Source organism: Leptosomus discolor, chromosome 3, assembly GCF_034619465.1.
Source record: "Leptosomus discolor isolate bLepDis1 chromosome 3, bLepDis1.hap2, whole genome shotgun sequence".
NCBI lineage: Eukaryota > Metazoa > Chordata > Aves > Leptosomiformes > Leptosomidae > Leptosomus > Leptosomus discolor.
This window is the reverse complement of record NC_141393.1, coordinates 6,841,461-6,865,803: the sequence shown is the minus strand read 5'-3', so window position 1 is coordinate 6,865,803 and position 24,343 is coordinate 6,841,461. Positions and strand designations below refer to the sequence as shown.

The window sequence follows — 24,343 nt, the reverse complement described above, 5'->3', positions numbered from 1 at the left end:
GCACAGAAGTACCTGTGGGTCCTGTTGAACACCAAGTTGTCCATGGGCCAGGAACGTGCCCTCCTGGCACAGAAGGCCAACAACATCCTGGGCTGCCTTAGGCAGAGCATTGCCAGCAGGTCAAGGGAGGTGCCACCCAGGAAAGCACCGTTAAGACTATGGGAAATCTGTCTTGGACAGGTAGGCTCGCTGGGAGCTTTGCAGCGGTGGTGGCCCTGCCTCAGCAGAGTGCTCTCGGCTCTGCCGCCAGACACGCTGTGCAGACACTCGCACATTTCCAGTCCCACCACAAAACCTCAGCCCTGCTGACATCTGCCATGGGAACTCCCCACTGCACAGCCATTCAACAGAGGTTACAGGCAGTGCTGTAGGAGAGATTCCCAGCAGGGAAAGGAAGGGTCGGGTCTGTTCCTGCACATATAAAAATTCATTTTTTATAATTTTTCCATCTCTTTCGCTTTCTAATCTGTTGCCAAACACGCCAAGAGAATCCAGGGGAGGGCAGCAGTACAGAAGTTGCTTCCTCTGAATATCCCTAAAGCAGCAGCTTACAACAGACTTGGAGAACAGCACGCTGCTGGCTGCACTGGCAGGCAGCTTTGCTGAACTCGGCACAACCTTCTGCTAAATCCCCTTCTGCTGTCTGACCTGCCCCTGCTAGAGCACTCCTCCTTCTGACACAAGCCTGTTGCTTGCTGTGGGATACACTACCAAGGCACCTTTCTGCTCTTCCTGCAGATGCTTCTGACTCATGCTGATCTACCAAAGATTAGGGAATCCAGCTTTTGAAGTGCTCTGAAACACGCGCTTTAAAAGAAAATAAATTAATTGAAGCAACACTGGTCGGAGCCCTATCAAGGCAGAAATCAGACAGAGGCAGGAGGAATGTCCTTGAGCCTTTTTTTCCTCAGACCCGCAGGCTGGAGGAGGAAGCGTGCAGATGTTTCAAATGGAGACATTACATCACTGGGGTTTTATATCCTCCATCTGTATGAAATGTAAGACATAAATGGGGCCAAGCTTAATTATTCCTAAAGAAACTGAGGTATGAGCAAGGCACGTGCACAGCCCCGAGGTGTAGCCTACAATATGGGAGAAGTCTGACTTCTGTCTGGGGCAAATGAGAATGTGTCCCTCCTTCCTATCACCTCCATCTTCTCCCTATAAACCTGCAGTTGCCTGTAGAGCTCCCAGGACACGTGGCCATGCCCAGGACCACCTGTGCCCTCACTGAGACTGGTGTTAGTGGGTGAAACCCAGGAGCACTGGAAAGTAATTTTCTTGAGGGACACTTCTCTTCTAGGGCGTTTGAAGTAAGAATCTCAACTTTGCTGTTTGATGCAGTAGATACTTCTCCCATGGTCAAGTTGTTTTAAACTGGAAAGAAATAGTATAAAAAATAAGACCTGTCTATCTCCAGATTAGACTTAATCCCAAGAGCTTTAGAAACCAGGCCCACCAGTGAGGTGAGGACTCTACTCAACATATAAGCCATCACCAGGCTTTTGCTTGCCTGTTTCTCTGTGTTTTCCTGAGGCCACTCCACAACTCCCTTTAGACGTTTTCCTCAGCTGCCGAAAGGAAGAGCACAGAAATGGGTAAGAGGCTCCACTGCAGCATTCTCAGAGTTTTCAGATTCATTTGGGTCCCAGACACAACAACAGCGTGTCTGTTTGTCCCACCCCACCACCTCTCACTGCCTGGCTCTCCCAGAAGAAGCAGCACTGTTTTACAGCCAAAGCGCAGAATGAGAGACGTCCTCCCCTTGGAAAGGCTTTGACATCCCCAGGTGAAGGCTTTTGCCCAGTAAGAAGCAGTGTAGGTTTACCATATTGCACCATCCTGATTTTTGGAGCACACTGCAAAATGCAAGTTTCTTATCAGAGAATACAGATTTAGCCTGTAGATAAACAGGAGACCATCACCTTTTATTTTCTATGAATTTTCTATTACTTCTATTTGATTTTCCATAACCTTTTTATTAATTTTCATATTTTTATCTTCTATTCTGTTTCCTCTGCTATTTTTTCATCATTCCGCACTATAAGCAGTTCAGATAAACAGACAGTTCTGGCCTCTTCCCATTCATTACATGGGACTGTTTGGTTTTCATTAACATGTTTCTCTCTTTGCTGCGTTTTGTTTTGGAAAGCATAACCTGTCTGCAAAGTGAAAGAGAAGGCAAATGCAGCATTTTGACCCTCAAACTTTTGTCCAAATTTCTACTGCTGAGACGTCTGGACCTTGTCGTCATACCAGCCGCATTTTCTGCTGCTCAGTTCTGCAGCAGCCAGAGTTAGTGGCAACAGCCCAGATCCAGCATTCACCACTAAGCAGGAGAAAGAGGCCATCCTATTCTAGGACATCTCCCTGAGAACAGGCAGACAATTATTTGAAGCACAGGAGGAAAGAGGGTGAGAAAACTTCAGCAGTGGCAGCCTATTTTACAAGCATTTACAAGTCTCAAAAAAAGGAGATTAATGCAGGAAAATTCAGTGTTCACAGCTGGCTGGAAAAAACCCTCAAATATAGTTTCCTTTGACTCTCCTTTCTGCAACAGTTGGGACTTGGTCTGAAATTCAAATTAACTTTCATACCCAGCCTACAATTCCATTTTGTGCCCCAAAGCAAAATTTCCTGCATAATTGTGTGTATTTAGGTCAGTTCTCCATTGTTCGCTTCTGCAAAGAAAATAGCTGATTTGCTAGTGGAGAAAATTCCTAATACAGTTTTCAAAAGCACGTTTGCAATTAGAGATTGTGCTCCTAAATGAGACTGGAACATAGGCATGCATTTGCTTGGGTAATGTCTTGAGACTTTTTATGTCTGTTTTTGACATCAGGGTGACTCCATCTAAACACAGACTGTATTTGACATTTATACAGGAATAAGCTGGTTTGCCAAACTCCACTTAAAAAAGTGGTTATCCTATTTTCATACTTTTATCAAATATTAACCATAAGTATGTGATACGTGCAAATATTAATCTAATTAACATTTAATCTAGAGAAATAACACTTACAGTCTTTTCCTATTCTAAGGTTCTTTTCACTGCAAACTTTCGCTACACTTAATTTGTGTGAATTCCTTACATCTCTAAATTTCTGCTGTGAGGAGTATTCTGTTAGTATCTTCCGTTTATGTTTGACTGTAAAGCACCAGCCACAGGCATGGACGGATCTGTATAAACATTTTAACTCATGCAGGTATCAAATTAAAACAAAATATTCTGAGTGTAAAGAATAAGAAAGCTCTCTTGAATGCTCAGTTAATTGGCTTAGACCAGGGATCTACGCAAAGCAATGCCTTTATTTCTGTATCTTGCAACGAAGTAAGGAACCCGACTCAAAACGGGTATTTTTCTCTACATCTTAGAGACCCATGTCATGGTCTTGTGGCTTCACAAATATTTTTGTGAATGCCCTGCCAGAACAGGTCCAAACAGTTTGAACACATCATGCAAAGGCCCCATCAGGGCTGTAATTCAGGGCAATGACACCAAAGGTTGGGCGGTGGAAAGCCAAAAGCTGATGCTACATGTAGGTTTCTAGGCATTAATTAAAAAATCAAATCAAATCTCTACCACCCCCACCCCCAGACGCTTGCGAGGGACAACAAAGCATGGCAGATCTACCCCAGGATGCTGGGAGAGAGGGGAAAAAAGAATCAGGTCAAAGCACACAATATACAAATCCTTGGGATGCCGTAGGGCACAGTATGCAACGACCTCAGACTGTTTTGAAAATCGATTACAGAAGGCCTTCAGCTGAATGGAGTCAATGACCCTATCTATGCATGGCAAAAGGAAAACAGCTACATCTTCTCTGAGCTAATACGTACGAGGGTTCCTGGCCCAAGATCCTCACGGTGGCTAGCAAAAGGGGACCTACGGAAACAGCCCCTCCCAGCTATTCTTCTTCAGATCGTGAGGGGAAAACATTGGCTTTCTTTTCATAAAGATTTGATTTCCACGAGATCAAAATAGATGAACCCCAGTTTTCCTCCTCCCCTTCGAAAAAACATCACCAGCTGTGCTAGAGGTCACGATGTAATAGACAAAGAACGTGCGTAATTCAGGAACTACAACTGCCTAATGAAATATATGTCAAAAGAGACAGCTGGCCTGAAGGCTTGGGCTGCCCAGTGTCTTTGTCTTAAGGTTTTCTCTAGCTAGAAGTACAGGAGAATTAGGACTGGTGAAATGGGGTGAGTTTTATTTGGTATATCCAATTGCCAGTGTCTCCTTTTTTGCACTTAAACTCGCAGGCTTCAGGATTTGTAACTACTGTCCAGTTAAAGCTGTTCTGCCTAGACAGCGTAAGCCATAACCACCGCATGGCAACGAAGGGTGGGCAGAGCACCCGAATGCAGGGGAGAACCATTGAGTGTGATCTGGGTAGCAAAGAAGTGGCAACACTAAGACTCACGATGCTCCAACAAACATAGAAAAATGAGCTACTACTTGGGAGAGACCCTGCTTCTGATAGCTGTTTCCATCATCCTCATTAGAGCCAGAGATCTAGTAAAGTTCTTAGTTCAGAGACATGCATTGAGCCTGCTCTCTCCATTAGTGCTTGAAGCACAAAAGATAGTTATTCTAACCGTACAAAAACATTTTAAAACTGGTAAAGATGAAGGAATTGTATCAGAAGTACTGTGACCAGCAGGAGCAGGGAGGTGATTGTGCCCCTGTACTCAGCACTGGTGAGGCTGCACCTCGAATGCTGTGTGCAGTGTTGGGCCCCTCACTGCAAGAAAGACATTGAGGTGCTGGAGCACGTCCAGAGAAGGTCAACGAAGCTGGTGAAGGGCCTGAAGAATAAATCTTATGAGAAGCGGCTGAGGGAACTGGGGCTGTTTAGCCTGGAGAAGAGGAGGCTGAGGGGAGACCTTACCGCTCTCTACAACTGCCTGAAAGGAGGTTGTAGTGAGGTGGGGGTCGGTCTCTTCTCCCAAGTAACAAATGACAGGACAAGTGGAAATGGCCTCGAGTTGCGCCAGGGAAGGTTTAGATTGGACATTAGGAAAAATTTCTTAACCAAAAGGGCTGTCAAGCACTGGAACAGGCTGCCCAGGGAAGTGGTGGAGTCACCGTCCCTGGAGGTGTTTAAAAGATGTGTAGATGTGGTGCTTAGGGACATGGTTTAGTGGTGGACTTGGCAGTGTTTCTTAAATGTCTTTTCTAACTTAAACAACTCTACGATTCTATGAATGGGGAATGAGGTTGGAGACCACCGCTTCTAAAAAGCTTGTAAATTGGAGCACGGGGACTACTATGCTTAAAAATATACACTCTTCAAACATGGAGAACATGATACACCAGCACCAGTTCACTAGACTAAACACACTTTCCAGGCAACAGAACAAAAACCTTTTGAAGTCAAGCAATGCCGAAGCAAAAAAATAAAAAAGGGTCAAAAGTAGCTCCATTAATTTTCTTTGCCTTAGCTAATGTAGACTGTACAACTGTGTCTTCCTTTGTTTCTCTTTCTTCTTTCAGAAAAACCCATAGCAACAGTAGAGGAAATGAATTGCGGGTTCAGCACCAGAAAAACATATGAAGGGGCTTAATTTTAAGCACGCAAGAAGCTCGCTGGCTTCAGCTGGGACTGAATGTTCCGCATATGCTGCAGGGCTCTGCCAATGCAGGACCTACCAAGCGGAAAAGGACTAAGTGGTCAGATAAGCTGAGACAAGGTATTCACACTATGGCACGAACTGGCATCCTGTAGAGACAATAGAAAGAGTTTTAGCAGCCCACCCAAGAGCCTTGAACCCTATTAGACCAGGTGGTGTAGAAAGAAAGTGCACGCTATTCCTAATACAAGAAAACGCAGAAAATGCACACAGAAGATGCAAGAGGGAATCTAACAACACCTGCAGGATTTGTAGACTTTTACAGGATAGTCTGGAAGCTTCAGGCCAAAGAGAGATGGTTAAGGAAGAAAAATCAAAGCGATCAGCTGTATGCAAGAGGTGGCAGAAGGAACTGCGTGCAAAGCAAGAACCAACCACAGAACAAGACCCAACTGATTTGTGTACAAAGGGAACGTAAAAGTCAGGCTAAAGGTTACAGTCTACCTAGAAACAAGGTGATAAGGTGAGTACATTATCAAATTTTAATATGAAAGCTTTGTATTATCTATTAGATAATAAAAGCTGGGCTGTGGTCTGCAGCAGCTTTCTTCTAGCACTAACTCATGCCCATGCCCAGGTTTTCAGATGCAGGGAAACAGAGACCCTCACCCTCAGCTTAACATCTGAAACTGGGGCAAGATTCAGCGCGATTAGTCTGGCCACCTATTAATGTTTCCTATCAGAACAATATAGTTTTCTTACTGAAACTCTAAGTAAGTTTTAAGAGTGTAAAAGCATTAAGTTAATATACTTCTGTAATTAAATATTTACATTACATCATTTCAATCCATTCTGTAAATTTCATTGCTATTATTTTCAGTAAAAGCCTTCTAAAATCAGCCTTCTGGTGTTTCCCCGCTGCCTTGAAACTGATTCCAAATATCCTGCCAGCATCCAGTTCATTACTGGGAGCCAACAACAACCAACTGGAGGGAGGTCTCGCTTACTTTCCTATTCCAATTGTATATAGTCTTCTAAGATAGCTGAAGGTGAGTGTTAAAATCCCACAAATAAACAAAACATTGCAACAACAGAAAAAACCCCAACCAATTCTGATGTGCACACTTCAGGACACTCGTAATACAAAGTAAAACCTATTAGGAATAAGACTGATTTAAGTTGATTGGGTCACTTCATATTCTTCAGGTAACAGACTCCCCCTGTATCCATGACAGGGATGAGCACTACAAAACCAATAAATTACTCTTCTAAAGGAATACTTCAAAAGGCTTCGGCCTTTTGGAAAAAGTAATTTGCATAAGTAGGAAATGCAGAAAAAAAGCGCACAGCTATACAAGATCTGGCGGACAGTCAAGTCCAAATACCCTATTCCTACCATCTAGACCTTAGCGTAGGGACACCACAGGTTACTTTATAAGCAGACCAGAAAAGATTTTGTTTCCTTAAATGCCTTTTTTTTTTATTCCTCTTTGCATGCTTGTAACATATCTTGAATTATTTAGTTGAAGCAAATCACACATAGCTGTTTTATCCTGTACCTTCTTATAGTTTAGGGAACAAGCTTCAGAGGAAGGTGACTGGTGGACTGGTACTCACCCGCCAGCAGCAAACTGAGGGACTATTTCAGACTAAAGGGGAAGAGCTATGATGCAGCTTCGGCAAGATGGTACTCCCTAAAGAGAACCAGCAGGATACTGGACAGTGTCACAGGCACTTCTACTACTAAGGAGTAGAGGTAAAGATAAGAAAACACATATAGCTGATTGTATTTATTTCATATCTGCCCTACTGTACAAATAAACTCACTGGTTTAAATGCCTATCCAACAAACCCCTAATTCCCGACAAATCCAAGTGGTAGGTCACAGCAAAGTTTTTAGTCCTGTTTAATAGGATTAGAAACCTGGCTAGCAATTATTCTCTTAAAGTAGAGGATGAACACCAGAAAAAGTTGCCAGTTGGGAAAAGGAAATAAATCTTTCTTACAGCTGTGGCTCGTAAATCAGATTTGTGATGAAAGGCTGCAGGTAATTTTAAGCTCTCCCACTTTCAGTAAAAACATTAGAAAGTTTGCACTAAAATTGGTAAGTAAAAATTAACTTTATCAATATATGAATTTTGGTTATATTGATGAACTTCCAGTCCTGCAAGCTCACAGATGACAGCCATACACCAAGTTCACCCAACTCCCAGAGCCTCTCCTGTGTATGCCTATTTGCAGCAATAATTGTCTTAGTTACTTCTACCAATAATTGTAAACAATTCTTCTTGCTACTCTTTGCCAAATTCACTTTATTCCTTCAGAACATCACATTAGAATAAGTTCTTATATTCTTAAAAATTGCCGAAATCTAAAATTGAAATCAGTTAAATGATTTAACTGGGCTTCAGGGTTCTACCTCTTTTAAATTAGCTGACACAAATGCTGTCTGATTAAAGTCAGCCACAATGAACACCTTCAGTTAGCTTAACATTTCTATCTAAACAGCTCTGATGACATTCAAATTTATTATTACATGTCAAGATTAAAAATCCACTTAGATTAACCAACCACGCTATTCAGAGGTATATTACTCTTTGGCTTTGAGAAAAAACACACTAAATTTCCAATTAGATGGGATAAAACATTCTTAAAAACTTTGAGCTAGAAAACAAAGGGATATACTTTTTCTCCCATGTTTGCTCCACCAACGTGAACCAAGGCTGACCGACAACTGTATGGTGGCAATTTCATTTTTCTAATCCACAGAAAACATTCCCTCATTTTGCTTGACAACTCAGTGGTTCTGATTTTTAACCCTTAAATGGATGGGGCTGAATCTTTAGAAAAGACAAGATTGCTCCAGGTCACAGGTGACATATAGTGCCCTCCTGCCCTCTCCCCTGGTTTAATTCTTATAGTCCATGTGGGGATCCTACCAGCTCTCTGCCTACAAAGATCTCCAAGGAAGATAAATGTGATCCCATAACATACAAGGTCAGTATTCCTCCAAATCATGCAGGCTAAAACCAGTGTAAAGATTTTACCCTTCGGCATCCTTAAATTCTTACAAATCATATTGCAGAACTCTATCCTGTGTTTTACAGTACCGAATCAGGGCATAAGATACAAACACATTTTGCTCCTGTGTGACTTGGTTTTCCAAAAGCTGGGCATCTTAATCCTGGCTAGCTCTCTGGAGAACCCCAGACTAGGTGGCCTCTGGGGAACAGCGTGGCTGGAGCCAAGTGTACGCTGCTTTATCTTGGAATTTCAACATATAAGGGGAAAAACAGTGAAAAGGGGGATTTTTATTACCAGAACAAGCACTCAATATTCCATTTCAATGCAACTATCTTGAATCGGAAAACTGAAGGAGGCCTGATAAGTTTGTAAATCGGTGACAATAAAACAGATGTGGAAACGGTTTATAGCATACCACTGAAATACACACACATGATGTAATTGCCTGTTTTATTTAGTGGAATCACTTTTGTAGATTAGAAATACTTCCAATTCCCATTTACTCCAATGCAAGCCTCCACCATCGACAGGCATAACGCGGTTTGTTCAACTGATTCCAAACCCAAAAAAAAAAAAAAAAAAAGTACAATCTCAAAAGTTAAGTTAGAAACTAAGTTCACACATTTTCTTTGGGACCAGGAATCTGTACATAGTACAAAATATACATTTATTGAACTTTCTGTAAACACACAGTTTGAATTGTGTAAAACTGTAAATAGTGGGTGAACTACGTGGAGAATAATTTATTATATATTGTTATACATTCTACTTAAGGAAAATAGTTATGCTCTTGTATATTACTCTGTTAAATTTATAAATTCCATAATGAAGCTGTGTAATCCGCAAACATGCTTTTCAAGCTTAAATCTCTCCATTCGTAACACACATTTATACAGGTCATCGATGAAAAAAGTTACACTTTCCACAAAATAGATATAAAGAGGTCATGAATTTCTAAAAAGACAGGCACAGCATGTCACTACAAACGAGACTCTTATGATACGATGTGGAGCAAATTCTGTGAGAAGACAGGTGAAAACTCTCTAATTCAGCATGTTTGTACGTGGTCTTAGTAACAAGACAGACGCTAGAAATCAAAATCTCTGCTTTGAAAGATTCATAAAAGCAGCCAGTTCTGGAAATCAAACCTGACACTTTTCAAATACCCAGCACTCCCTGGCTAGGAGAATCTAGGCTTTTGTCTCATATCAACCCTTCATCACTAGTAATTTAGCTTTCCAAGTAGTGAATTACTCGGCACGATTTGCCAAGAATATTTGCATAATTCAGCACTTACTCCAAAAAACTAGATTCCTGGCACCAAAGAGCTAGACCCAGTTAATAAATACAACTTAACTCTCGGTACTCAAGGTCATTGTGAATCACACCATCAGCAATAAAACATACGCTGGGAAATCCCAGCTTCCAGCATCAAACGGTTGCACGGCATTAACCCGCAGAACGCGCGGTAACAGGTACTGCAGCATCTCACGTACTGGGGACTCTTGTATCATGCCCAGTTTCCAATTTAGGAGTCTGGAAATTTCAAATTGCAGCATCAAACACTCGGCAAGAATAAAAAGTTCCCCTAGAAACACTGCCAAAGATCCTTTTGGTAGGTCCATCACTGGACATGGAAAAAACATTATGTAAATTCAGCACATTTATTCCTAGACCTTTAGGGTCTCACTGTTTTTCAGGTAACTCATTTTGGGTTTCATCCTTTTATTTATTCTTTACAGTCAAAAGCACTACAGCAAAGACCCAAGCTCTTAAACTGTGCCCTTCGGACGTTTTAAAAGAAAAAAAGTGCTGACTTACAAGTTTGAAGAACTACGAAATCGTTATCTCCAATTAATCCAGTGTTTTAACATTACCACCTTCTTCCCTTTGCCTTTGAAAAGCTTTTTCAAAACCAAAACTGAAAAAAGATTGCATCACTTTTTCACTCCAAGAAAAGTGGGACAGTAAAGGCTCCCACAATACATGGCCAAACTTTGTGTGTTGTGAGTGAGGCTCCATCAACACCAGCAGCACATAAAGTACACGCCTGGTTTTCCCAAGACTATCTTAATTTAATTTTCCCCTGCAGCTTGAACAAAACCACTGTGCTTCAGCCTGAAATTGCAGCAATGAAGAAAAACTGGCTACTGAGTATTTCCACTGCTCAGACTGGGTTGAATTCAGTAACTCAAGTGAAATTAAACTCCAGACCTTGGTCTGTAGGCATTGACAGAAGTAAAAGTATGTAATGTAATGTTTCATGACCCGCCAATCTCAGTTTTTGCATTTTTCTTCTCAAAGATATTTCTCAAAAGAACGAGAATGGCACGTCCTTCAACTCTGGAGGTTACTCACAACATGTGTGGAGAGTCCTGTCTACTTTAGCTGTAACCCCCCCCCCCCCCACTCCCACCAGCTCTTCAGAGCCACCCAGTTAACAGAAGCAAAAATGGATTTCAGTTTTGGCTCACTGCTATTGAGCGAGCTGAGAAGTGCAGCTGTAGTGCTCTTAAAGGAAAATGTTACTATCTGACACAGCACTCACCCTGGCAAATAAATTGGCTGGTTACACAGTAGTAAAGGACCATTTGCTTTATTTTTCTTTTTTTCTGGTGGGGAAAAAAAAAAAGAGAAAAGTAGGTGTCTAGTGATATTTCAAAAAGTACTTGGGCAGGAATCAGTACAAGTTAAGTGTAAAAAACTGGCTAGGCATAAACCAATATATAAACTGGAAATCTCACCTGTCATCCCTCCTCTACTGAAGTTTTTGACACCTTCAGAATAGAACCATTTCATTAATTCTAGAAAAGGCATTTTTAAAGTTAAGCCCACTTTCCCAAATTTTGTGGTTGCAAAGGTTAGAGGTTTTGTTGTTGATGTTGCATTTAAAGCAAGCCTCCCTCAGAACCCTTTCCTAAGACACAGCTATCACTGCTGCTCTCTTAGCTGGGAAGCAAAGACTATTATAGTGTCTACATGGGGGGGGGGAAAAAAAAGATCTGGTTTACTGCTACTCACTCAAAAGGAACATCAAGTAAGAGCACAGACAAAGCAAGGCATAGGTATAAAGCCCAGGTCACTACAGGTCAACAACTCTGACACAATCAGGAGATTAAAGCTCCAGACATTCTTCTTCCCATATTAAGTAAATAGTAGAAATATTTGTAATTTTTCTGGAAACAAGTTTGCAGTGGGAGGTAACGTAAACTCAGCTTTTAGCATGCTGTATATTCTTTTTTTTTTTTCCTATTTGAAAGCATGTAGTGGTCCATGAAAATAAAGACGAGCTTCAAGTTTTCCTACAGCTTCCTGAATTTCTGTGAACAAATGCCACGGCCCAGCTGACCGCTCAGTTACAAAGCAACGTGATTGAGCAAAACAAGGCTACCGAGCGCTTCGGGAGCGACACGCCTGGGTCTGCAGAGCGCTGCAGACCGCGCCAGCACTCCACAGAGGTGGCTCGGGAACAGCACACCAAAAGATCGGATGGCTTCTCTGATCAGTATTTCACTGACAGGTCAGTCAAAAGCACTTAGCCCCGGATGGTTACTTTAAAATTTTGCTCAATTTTTAGAGCTTATAGCAGGAATCACATTCGTTTTATGCACTACAGCATCCTGGAAATCCACACACGGAGCCCCTTTTTTGCCACTTAAAAGAGTTAAAACGCTGCCCAGCCGAGCAGAGGCTTTACACCCTGTATTGGTACATAAAGGCTCAGGTGATGATCATACGGTAGCAGCAGGAACAAGGAGCTATACTGGTTATCTAGGAGACATTACTTTCGCACCTCGTGAATCTTGGCACACAGCAACAATTCCATTTTCTACAGAAAAACGTCAGGTACAGCTCTATAGCTCTACACAGTTCTGCTGTTTCTGAACCTAGGCAAGGTACATCAGGTTTGTATTAAAATACTGTATTTGCCAAACAATGAGGAAAAGGGTAACATTTTACTAAAGGTTAGCCCATTTCAGACATGACCAAGTTTAAATGTCGATAATTTTAAATACACCAAGTCATTTGCGCATAAAAACAGTTCAAGAAGATGCAGGTAGAGATGAAGGTGAACATCTCAGCATGATGAAATCCTGATGTACGCTGAAATAAGGTAAACTGCAACAACCATATCATTAACCTAATTGTGGCAGCCATGCTGTCTATCCCACAGGACACAGCTACATACATCTAGAGGAAGCAAACAGAAAATAACTTTGTCAGCATGGAACTCATACACAAGGCAACATTAAAAGTAAAGTCTCATGATCCCAGTTTTAAGAAAAAGAATGTTTACCAAAGCAAAGTGTTCGTCTCAAGTACAGAGTGGAGAAAGATCTGCAAAGGCTTCGATACTCCCTACACAGGTCAATCACTTATCTGCATTTAAGGTGTGGTCTCCCAAACTGCGGCACAAGGGATGGTGCAACCATTCCTTTGCTCTCAGTCCTGTCTCCCCACTCTGCGTCTTGCCCCAGTGCCAGCATCCCACAGCTGGATTATCGACTTACCCAGCTGAAGAGGACAGATTGTTTTCTTTCTCCTAACTGCACGGCCACGTAAGCATGAGTGGTGGCACAAAAAGGGACAAACCTATAGCAATAGTTTAGTCTTGATAACGAGTTGATCATGAAACCACGTCCTTAGTTCATAAATCACTAAAAAATGAAATGCAATAGGAAGTCTATCGTATCCCAGCGTATCAAATTAAGATGGGATTCTTATCAGGGAATCAGTTGAAATCCCTGATTTTATTAAATCACCTTTTCAAGTTTCCAATTCTTGAACAGAGCAAAACAGCTCCGATTTTAACCTATATAGTTGAGAGAGTACCAGCTTTGCAATAAACAATTTAATGGGCGTTGAAGCCAGTTTATCCTAAGTACACGGTGAAATGACTGGCTCTGGCACCTGCAGGCACTACCAAGGCAAGCACTACCATTACTCATCGGCTGCTTAATATTCATCAGGCACCTTGCTGGTATGACACAACCAGGATTATCCCAGTTCCACGCAGTTTAATGACAAGCAGATGCAATTTCTCCCTCCCACTCTGACTTCTGCTGGAAGATTAAAACGAAGGATGGCCACGCAGCAAGGTCTTTGCGGTGCTGCTTCCTGGCCAGGTAAGAGCAAGCCAGCTGAAGGGCCCTGGCTTCGTGATTTGCACAGGACCTGCAGGTTTCTGCCCCACCGCACGTACCAGGGACTCTATTGATGCAACAGGTTTACAAAGCCTTGCAAATCTAGGACCCTAGATTGCATTTAGTTAATCCAACATTGGTTTTAAAACACATTTTAGAAAGCCTCTGTCTTGAACAGATTTCAATGCTGAATTAGTGAGAATTATCCGAAACAGTTGTGTATAAAGCAGTACAGGTATTCTCCCAGAACGATCAGTGAAACATTTAATCTGACTATTAACAAAACTCACAGAAACTGAAGCCAGTGAAGCTGTCAAATGTAGAAGGAAAACAAAGTTGCATGGCATATGAAGCAAAGTAGCTTTACAAATGTAATTTCCTTTTAAAAACAAGCAAATCGGGACCATCCTACTTGAACATGTATTTAAAAATACATCTTTTAACATCACACAATTTTCACTTTTGTCACACAGGAATCTTTTTCCAAGAGGGAAATAAATAGCACACAATACTTTAAAAAAACAAAAACAAAACCAAAAATTGCTGCCTTGCCCCTGAGGTGCTAATGTTTTTAGCATTTAAAAAAAGTTTCTGGTGCAAGAAGGAGATGCACAAAGGTGCAAAAGTGCCTTTTTCTTTTCAGAGCAGTGAAAAGTACAGCTTGCCTCTCTTCTAGGATGCTTTATACACTTAATTCGTGTATTTCGTAATCAAAATCTGTATCTAAAATGGCAGTGTTTATGCATACGTCATAGATTCAGTGCTCTGACCTCATCAAAACGCTGAACGTAGGCGGGAGAGAGAAAGGCCTGAAACGGGCTTTCTTCTGCTGCCCTCAAACCTAGTTACATCGCCTGTAGCAATAGCAGAATTATGTTCTTTCTAACTTTTAGGAGACCTCGTAAGAGGAGGCTTTAAATACATCATTTGTCACTGAGACAGTTTAAGTGATTACGGTTTGAAGTATGGCTTTTCACACCACAGTTTTGCTTCCGATTTTTTAAAGTTTTAAAACTCAAAGGTTCCACAGTCCAGTTCAAGGTTTTGCAGTTTCCAAAACTACACTTTAGTCTCTATGAAAAAGGACAGAACTTTCTCTGCCTAGTCCTAAATTAAGTTTAGCTTTTTGCACTAGTACGCCATGTATTATTAAATATGCTTGTTAACTAGGTGCCTGTGAAGCTATAACTTAACATTATTATAGTTTTGCACTCTACAACAAAATTAGACATTTTAAGCATTTATTCATAGGTAGGTAAGGAACTGGTTCTTTAAGCAAAAATTGCTATAAATTTATAAATACAAATAGTGCTTATGTTTTCTTCATTCATGCTTGAACAGATTACAAACTGAGTACAATGAAGTTACGTTTAAGCACCCCACATAGACAAGAGGGATAAAAGAAAAGTTTGCTGGTATATACTATACTTAGTTCCAAGACACTATAAGTTACTTTTTCACTGTTCAGTGTTCCCTAACTCTGCATTAGTTTTAAGGCTATATATACAAATATGTATATTTCAAAGTTAGGGAAAGACAAATATAGCAAAATGCATTGTACTACATTTTCCTATCAAAAAGTAATTATACACCAAGTTTTGATTCTGTTTAACTGCAGTAAATGTTACAATCTACTTGTTTTACTGATTTTTCCTTTTGGGGAATCTGCCTACTAAATGAGTAAACTACATATTAAATACAATATTTTCAACCAAAAAGACAATACAAGGTGCACAAAACAGCAGTTTTGCAAACACGACTGACTTGAAAACTTAATTTTTGTATGCTCAATGGGAGAAAGCTAAGCTTAAATCAAATTAGTTTATTATCTTATAAAATTTTAAATTAGAATTTTAAACAACGAACAGTTAAATATTGTCAACATGCTATATCTCAAATCACAAGTACTGTTTAACCACTAGTCTCTCATTCTAAGTAAGTGGGTCAATTAAAAACACACACCATAAAATGTTAAAGATTGTCAGGCTTTGACAAATGTATTTTTATCAAACAGTAGGCAAATTCAAACCAATGCACATCTTCAGTGGGGAGGAAAAAAAAAAAACCAAAACACCAAAAAGCCTGAAAAAACTCACACTTGTAAAAAATCAGGTAACAGATTAATCCCACATCATCATCCTCTAGCATATGGCTATGTCTTGGGCAATAATCAAAATCCTTCCCATTTTAAAAATGGGCTACCAATTAATAAAAATATTTTTCCACAAGTAAAATATCATTTACAATGGCACTGACATTTTAAAAGGCAGGAAAAAAGGAATTACACATTTATGGATAAATTTCTGGTTTGTTAAATCAAGCTTTATTGATAAAATGGAATTCAAAGTATTTTACTTGGAACAGCAGCAGACCCAGCCACTCAGGATTGTAAAAATGCTGCAGACTCCTACTGTACGTAGAAAGCTGCCCGTTCGTGCTCAGTGATTAGTAGTTTCAGGTAAGGGTTAATGAAAAAAAGAGGTGCGAAGAATCAAGGCATTCTAGTCCCAAGGTTCGGACGTGTATGAACATGGTACTATTAATAGGGCATGACTTAACTCCCACTGAAGTCAAAATCAGAACTCCCTTTAACTCAATGTGAGAGCAGGAGTGCGTCCAAGAAAACGATATACGATGTGCACTACTTGTAGTTATTTTTCCATTGCCAAGCAAATTCACACGCTGTAGTTTCTGGTAAGTCGCCCACAAGTTCAGCTTTCATATAAAACAAAAAGCTATCTTTACAGTTTTGTGCACCTCTTGAGCATCTAGCTGGCTAGGTTGCTGCTCCTTGCCATCCAAAACCACAACATGAATTTAAAGGGATATATATTGTTGCATCACACAAGCCAAACATTTCTTCTAACCTTTATAGTGATTTAAAGCAGTTCATAATTAAATATGAGCATTTTGTACAAAGACAATTGCACTTTACAAAAACAAAATCATACAACATAAATTGCTGGAGTCTGATTTACAACATGAATTATGGTTTGAAATCACGTTTACAGAAGTCTGTTTTACAAAAAAAGATCAGTTCCTGGGCTAGGCGTCGTACTGCTGTAGTCGCTCTCACCAACACATCATATTCCCTTCTTTAATTAAGGTCGAGGATGGATGTTAAGAAGGGTCACTGAGGTTGGGCTGCACTTTCATTTGAAGGATGAAACGTGAACTCCACAGCTAGATGAGCAGTTTTACCACATATCATCAGTTGAGGCAGAATCCTTAAAGAAAAAAAGAAGGAACCCTTTAAAGTCTGGAGGGTCCATAGTTACAGCAATTTCTGGATAATCCAGACTGAAAAGGGTAAAGACTTCAATCATTTTAGGAGTCTGTTTTCTCTCCTGTTTCAGAAACACAATTTAAGAAGTATCTAAAAATCGTGTATGCTTGATTTATGAAGCATTAGTCCCAAGACATTTCAAAATCTGACCAAGTGTTTTATAATAGCCTTATCAATCCTCAAAGTAACATCCTAGGAACATCACTCAAAGGCATTCCCAGAGTTCTTGGAAGTAATACAAAATGGATACAGTCACTCACACACAGGTGCATTAAAAGAGCACGATGTGCCTCATGCCATTTGTTGTTACCACTACCATCTTTTTGTGTTTTCAGCCCTCCCCCACTGCACAGGAAGATACAGTCATCAACTGACACCCTGTTATAATTCAGATCAATTTTAACACTTATAATTTAAGGCTGGAGAAGTGTACTTTGGGCAACGGCAGGAAACCCTAATTTTGAACTGCAGGAAACCCTAATTTTGGATGGCAATAAAACTGCAAGGAGGAAAAAAAAAAATGTATATAAGAAAAAACCTGGAAGCAGAGACATGCCGTGCTCTAAACCATAACTGTATGGCCCCACTACATGGCATTACAACCATGCTCCCAATACCTGAGTATCCCTAAAATTTGGTCCACTTAGGTCCACAACCAACAGTGGATTTTGTCTAACTACCACACCCCTGAAAAACGTTTAACCAATTCCTGCTATCGCTTAAAAAAAAAATCCTGGTACAAATCAAACATTTAATTCTAGTGGGTTTTAGTCCATTTGCTTTTGTTTCATATCTGTTTTCTTCTCCCTTGCTTAGACTGTTCTATAGTCAGCTTTCTCTAAACTGCCTCATCAGTTGGGCACATAGGTTAACAAGACGACTAAGAAGTGGGACCACAGCTCAGTAGCTGAAGCAACAGCTAAGTTACTAGCACAGGCATCAGAGCAAAGTGCTTCTGTACCCCAATCCCTGGTTGTTTCAGCACTACCTGCTACCTTCCCCTGCGTAATTAAGGGCCACAACAGGCCCTAACACCAGTGTATGCTGGTGTTTCCACAGCTACACCTTCCTATCATTACCACGACTGCAGGAGGTAGAAATATCATTCCTCTTTAAAAGCACTGCCTTACCAATTCCTTTGAAGCGAAAAGAGGCTAATTAAGTCTCTAGCAGTGCCACACATGACAATTTCTTAGCACTGAAGTTCTGCACCCTTCATTCAAACTTGCACACAAAATTCCTTACAAACCATAGAGGAGAACAGTTGGCATGGAGGTGTAGTAAAAAAACACCAACCAAAGCACTAAAATTACCCTTTGCAAAAAGTACCACCTCCAGTTTTTTCTTGAAGACCACAAGTAGCAAAGGAGAGCAATTATATGAAAGACCAAAATGGTTGTGTTTGTTTCAAGTGCAAGGATGGAGAATAAAAGCAGTAGTGAGTAAAAACGCAGGAGCTGCACGTCAACAATTCAGCATGCAAATTTCCGTATCCAAGTCGCCACCATCACCACAAAACAAAGGAGTCTGTGTACTGTACGTCTGTAGAACAGTAACAGACTATATAATGTCTTCTGAAGGTAAAGCATCCTGTTTCAGCCACTATTTAGGAATATTTATGATGAAGATATGAGAACTGCCAAATAAACTAGCACGCAGTTGTAAACTCCTTCTGTCTGGATGCATTTCACTCCTGTCACATCTAAGCATGGAAGTCATTTCTGCTGATAGGTAAAGGATCAGTTTAACTACTTTACAAAATACAGTACTTTTGGTGACAGAATGTTGTTTCCAGTGATCTAACTGCAACTGGGACCACTGTTCACATTTTAGAGTTTTGGGGTTTCTCCCCCCGCAGTGACAGTGGATTCACGTCATTCCAATCACTGACTTAGAAAAACCTAAACTGTATGCTTGCTGTAAGATGCTCTATGCTTAAGAATAAGAGTCCTTACGCAGTCTATTCGGGAAACTAAGACATCCTTAAAGCTGATAGTTACAAATCTGTTTGACCTACAAGTACAGCCTTTTTCTTCTTGATATTTGGGGGAAAATATCTCCTGTAAGAGGGGGAAAAAAAAAAAAACCAACCGTGACTCTTTGTACCATTTGGCAGGAAAGCATTTAGAAACCCAGGCAGGATTCAAATAATGAAATTCCAGAGGACAACCGAATCAACCATACCAGAGTTTTGAGAGTACAGGCAGCAGAAAACAATTACAAAACATAGTCCAAAGAGCACAACATTGCTGTTGTTTCTTTGGGAGAAGAGGTCTTTTAACAGGAACAAGCAATATGTTTCTTTACAAAACAGCTAAAATAATTGGGGTAGGGGAAAGTAACGTAAAAGCAAGGATACTTACAGTATCATCATTCCTGTAGGGGTTCAATCTGTTATAAACGGCTTCAATCACACTCCGTCTAGAGCAAAAAAAAAACCCACAAGATTTTAAGGTTGTGTCTTCTTCTTTCCTTTTTTTCTTTTTTATAAAGTCAAATTCCCGACGTACAATTTTAATTTAAAATGCAAAACTTTAAAAGGTTTTAATACACAGAACCAAGCCCGCACTGTCATTATAACTGCACACCACTACTGTATCCTTTAAAACCTCTAGGTTCAAGAAAAATGAGGCTGCCCCCCACGCAGAGGTCAGCGGGGAAGAGCACAGTGTGGCATCCAGAGGAGGCTGCGACGGCGCTCGCTGCTTCGTCTCTTGACTTTGTGAAAGGGCATCACAAAACTTGACGGACGCTGAACGCCCTGGCCGTTTGTGTCTGAGGAGCACTGCAGCAGTACTTCATGTAGTACGGCACTTTCATAGGGGAACTGGATTTTTATTTTCTGGATGCACAAAAATTGCATTCTGAAGTACATTTTTGTTCATGTTACATTCCGAAATGTACTTTTCCATGTGCAAACCTAGGAAAATCATTTCTGAAGCAATACTCTTTTACAATACTATGTCTAATACCCTCCTGCAACTTTTCTCAAAATTTAAACTGCAAATTGCAGTTCTACGTATCAGATCTTCAGACTGAGAAGAATTTTGTCTGGTAAAAAAATATTAAAAAAATTAATTCAAGCATCTTGACAGTTTCCTCCTTTAAAAAAAAATTACTTTGCATATTTAAGAGAGTTTGTAAGTAACTTCAATCTCTGGGATTGTCAACTTTTCTAGTATTGATAGAAATATTGATTGAAATATTGATAAAATGTTAATAGAAAAATTGCAAACAATGTGTAAACAACTTTTTTAAACCCAGGGTGAAAAGGTGTTCTTGAAAACTGGTACTCAAAAAAAAAAAACCCAACCCCAGTGTGAGGCTGAAGGAAGAGGAAGCCTTTGCCTTACCCAGCATACAAGGAAACAACTTTGAAGGGGAGGAGGAAGGGAAGAGGGGAGTAAAAGACAGGAATTATAGATTGGACTTTAAAAGCAACTTTCTTCCAGATCCCCCTCTGCAGAACCAAGCATGATGAAGTAGCAGTCTACGACTGCGATACAAAACAAACTTCAAAGAACCACCTTTTAGCTGCTCAGGAATGCATACAGAGCAATCACAAAGGAGCGCGTCAGAGGGAAAAAAAAGCAGATGATAGGCTTTATAACCATCCCACAACACAGAAAAGTCAGGAACTACCATGCAGCAGTATAAACATCACAGTGAATCTAGTGAATGATTATAGGGCACGAAAGAGGCAGCTGAATTTAAAGCAACAAAACCAAGCAATTCCGGAGTACTTTGCACGTATGAACTGGAAAGTTTCCCTTATCTTTCAAGAAATAGGTATCTTTGATTCTCAATAAAGCCAGGTTTCTTGAAAAGCATTATTTTCCTTCCAAACCAGCAGTAGTGCTTTGAGTTACGCTAACATCCAATTAAATCCATGCTTCTATCAATCCCTATTCAAACTGGCATCATTTAGACACAAAATGCCATGGAAATCAGTCATTTCAGCACCTCCTCACAACCATGATGCTAGCCAAAGGAGACTGAGAAAAATCAATTTGTATGCCATATTTCATGAGTAACTGACTCATCGATACTTCCAGACGACAGCAACACATCCTAAACAGATGCTGCTATTACATATCAAATCGCTATCTCTTCTTTTCCGAGGCAAACAGTTCATATAAGAACAGCTTGTTTTGTAGAAGTCATCTTTACAATTCAGTTATTTACTCAACTACATACCTAGTCTTCGTGTTTTGGTGTAACAATACAAAAATCATACTCTGAAGGGTTAAAAAGATATTCTGTACCATACGTGCCAAATCCATTTTAAACCAGCACAGGTTCAGGAACAATCTTTCGAACCAAAAAGCACTTGGTTTGGTGCGCAAGCAAGCGAAGCGCATTGCCTCCTGACCGACTGCACATCAATTTGAGAAGTGGCACAGCATCAACAGCAAACTCTTCAGGGGCAAAGCGAGCCCATTAAAGCTGTAAATCTCACTTCTCACTTTTCTTTCCTGACAGACTTCTATCTAGTTTTCAGACTTGTCACAAGCAGAGAGATACAAAAGCAAACTTCTAAGCAATTTCAACATTGCTCTAGCTACAGACAAGAAAAGAAAGCTGCCAAGCGAAACATCATACGCATTTCACTTCTTGTTGAAGTGCAGAACTACATATCCAAGTAACTACTAAGTCAGCATGGTGTTTTTGCAACTTCAAATGTAACCTCCCACCCAGAAAACCCGGTTAATTACAAAAAACAGACACACTCAGGCCACCCTTAAAAACCCTCAGCCCTTCCCAAAACTAGTTTGACGTTAAATTTTAGTAGTGATTCGTAGTTAACTCTGTTCTTACGCTTGTCCTTTTCATTCAGACAACCGAGTAATAAAAATTGAAGAACAAATCATCACCTTTTGTCCTGTACCCTTCTTCCCTCCCCCCACTTTTAAGAGTGGCCTTACAGTTAAGTTTCGATTTAAATCAAAAACCACATTTACACTGATGTGAACTCACTTGCTTGCCAATTCACCCCCTGGCGGGAGGTTTGGGATGCTCTCAGTTGCTAACGTACGCATCACGTGGACTAAGTCTGGGACTCCTTCACCCTGCTTCTTTATGATCTCTGGGAATCAGAAGTACTTTTTTTGTAAGTGCAGTCCAAATTTAACTTAAAAAGATTGAAACACTCAGTTTTATAAAAAGGCAGCTTAACTTCTGTTAATATATATACAAAAAAAAAAAAGATCACAGACCATATTCAACATGGTAATTGTTAACTTTGGTTCCATAAGAAAATGAACCTGTAACAGATTTGACAAAGATACACTGCTAACTGTTAACATGCACGCTGGTTTTAGAAATACACAGCTACCTATTAAAGGGGGAAAAAAGTCTTTAATGGCTTTCCTACTATCCATTAGATATAACAGAAGATGTAGTATCTTCCCAACAAAGCGCCCTGGGCACGAGGCAGTTACTAACATCAGCTTTATTGCTGCAACAGAAGACAAAAGATTATTGCCATCATAGAAAGCATAATATTTTCAAGAAACAAAAGGTTAGACATATTAAAAATAACTCCCATGGCTGTGTGTGTTATTAGCTAATACTTGTACCTCACTGCAGTACAGCAACATGCAAATTTTAAGAACTATTACATACAAATCAAAAGCCAGGGACATTACAGCTAAGAGACCATTCCATCCTCAACTCACACAGGGGATATGCAAATATTGGGCAGTTACTTAAAGCTGATCCACTCCAACTTCTGGGTGAAAAGAATTTGTACTGTAGCTACAGTCACGTTTGCTAAGAAATTTATTCTTTAACTTTATTCTTAGGCCTGTCGTTTTCTTGGGTTTGTTTGGTTTTTTTTCCCAAGTCATAAGCACAGTTTTATTTGAATTGAAGAGATTTCAGACCGTACCACCCCTGAAGAGCCGCTCTTTAAACATGGATTTTATAAAATTTAAAGACCAAGAACATTTTTAAAAATGCATCTCATTGGTTTCTCTGTAAACATGAGCTCTTAGAAATTATAAGACACACGAATTATTAAGACTTGGCGCTGTTGATCTTCAAGTGAATACTGCAGCACACATACAGCTGCATTTATACACATGCATATATATACATGCACACTAGTCTTCATGTAATAAAGCATTTACACAGCTTGAAGAGTAGTTGGAATTCATCAGTACCTCTTTTGAAAACCACTCCAGCATTCAGCTTTTGCCCTAAATGATAATTCCAAGAGAGTACCCCAAGTTTCCATTTCATAATTTAATTAGTGAGATAAGGCACATTCAAAGCTTTCAAAACCAACACGTATCCAGTCCTTTTTAGTTAAAAAATTAAGACCAACAATTGTGAAATACTGTTTGTGCATGTAATAGTTTTTCAGGGCTGTGTGTGTTTACAAAACACATCAGCTCTATTTTGCAGTCAGGCTGTGTAAATTATTTGCAAGGTACAGTGGAAACACTGTCTAGCCCTCAACCAGTGTCAAACTCTGCCACACAAAGCTTTAAGCTGTTCACTTCAACACCTTCATTTTAAATACATGACACCACACACCAAAGACACCTCAAGAACTTGCCATTTCCTCAAAATCTATAGCCAAAATTTGTTTTACCATCTAGTATTTAGTAAATAAGTAATCTAACACTCTTAAATCTGAATAAGAAGCAAAGATCTCGGATTTGGTTTGCGAAGTTCCTTTATTGTGCAATTTTGAACATCTAGTATATTCTACATTGTGCTAGTGCTAAAGTTCTGCTGTACAAAAATAAGGAATTTATAGTTTACCTATACTACACAGTTTCACAACCTGTAACTGCAGTACATTTAACATACAGTCTCCACTAAATGAATACATTTATATTTTGATAAAACTATAGATACAGACTGAATGAACACTGAAGACACAACAAATGGAGTCGGTCTGCTAGCTGTGTTAATTTATTGGAATTATCTTCTTTCAACGAATCTTACGACCCTTCCCCCAACCTTTCATTTACTTTTAAACCTTCTACACATTTTCATGGCATCAAGTACTGGAAAAACGTACTTACAACCCTAAAATAAAGGATTCAAAACATATCTGCTTTTTCATATTCTGATTGGGAATTACACACAAAGTTTAAGAAAAAGCCAGAGTTTTTATTTTGTGAAAATATGGGAAGGAACATAAAACAGCTAACTCAAAATTATTTCTCTCTGTATAGGTATAAATACCGCAAGGATTACCTATTACGGAATGTTTTTATGTAAAAACTGAGAACAGAAAAAAGCTTAGACAAGTTTCTTTTTAGAGTCAACACATCAATAACACATATTAGTGCAAATA

At 39.9% G+C, this 24,343-nt stretch overlaps 1 protein-coding gene across 1 annotated transcript in view; it reads right to left on the bottom strand.

Moving 5' to 3' along the window:
- Nucleotides 1–13,991: 13,991 nt before the first annotated feature.
- The window catches only part of PPM1A (protein phosphatase, Mg2+/Mn2+ dependent 1A), a 31,019-nt gene continuing 20,667 nt past the window's right edge, over nt 13,992–24,343 (bottom strand). Inside the window, exons 4-6 of the mRNA XM_086461921.1 lie at nt 22,009–22,117; nt 19,395–19,452; nt 13,992–16,972 (exon numbers count right to left, since the gene is read on the bottom strand). Coding sequence (XP_086318047.1) covers nt 16,943–16,972; nt 19,395–19,452; nt 22,009–22,117 — 197 coding nt within the window. The 3' untranslated portion in view covers nt 13,992–16,942. The remainder of the gene's footprint in view (nt 16,973–19,394; nt 19,453–22,008; nt 22,118–24,343) is intronic.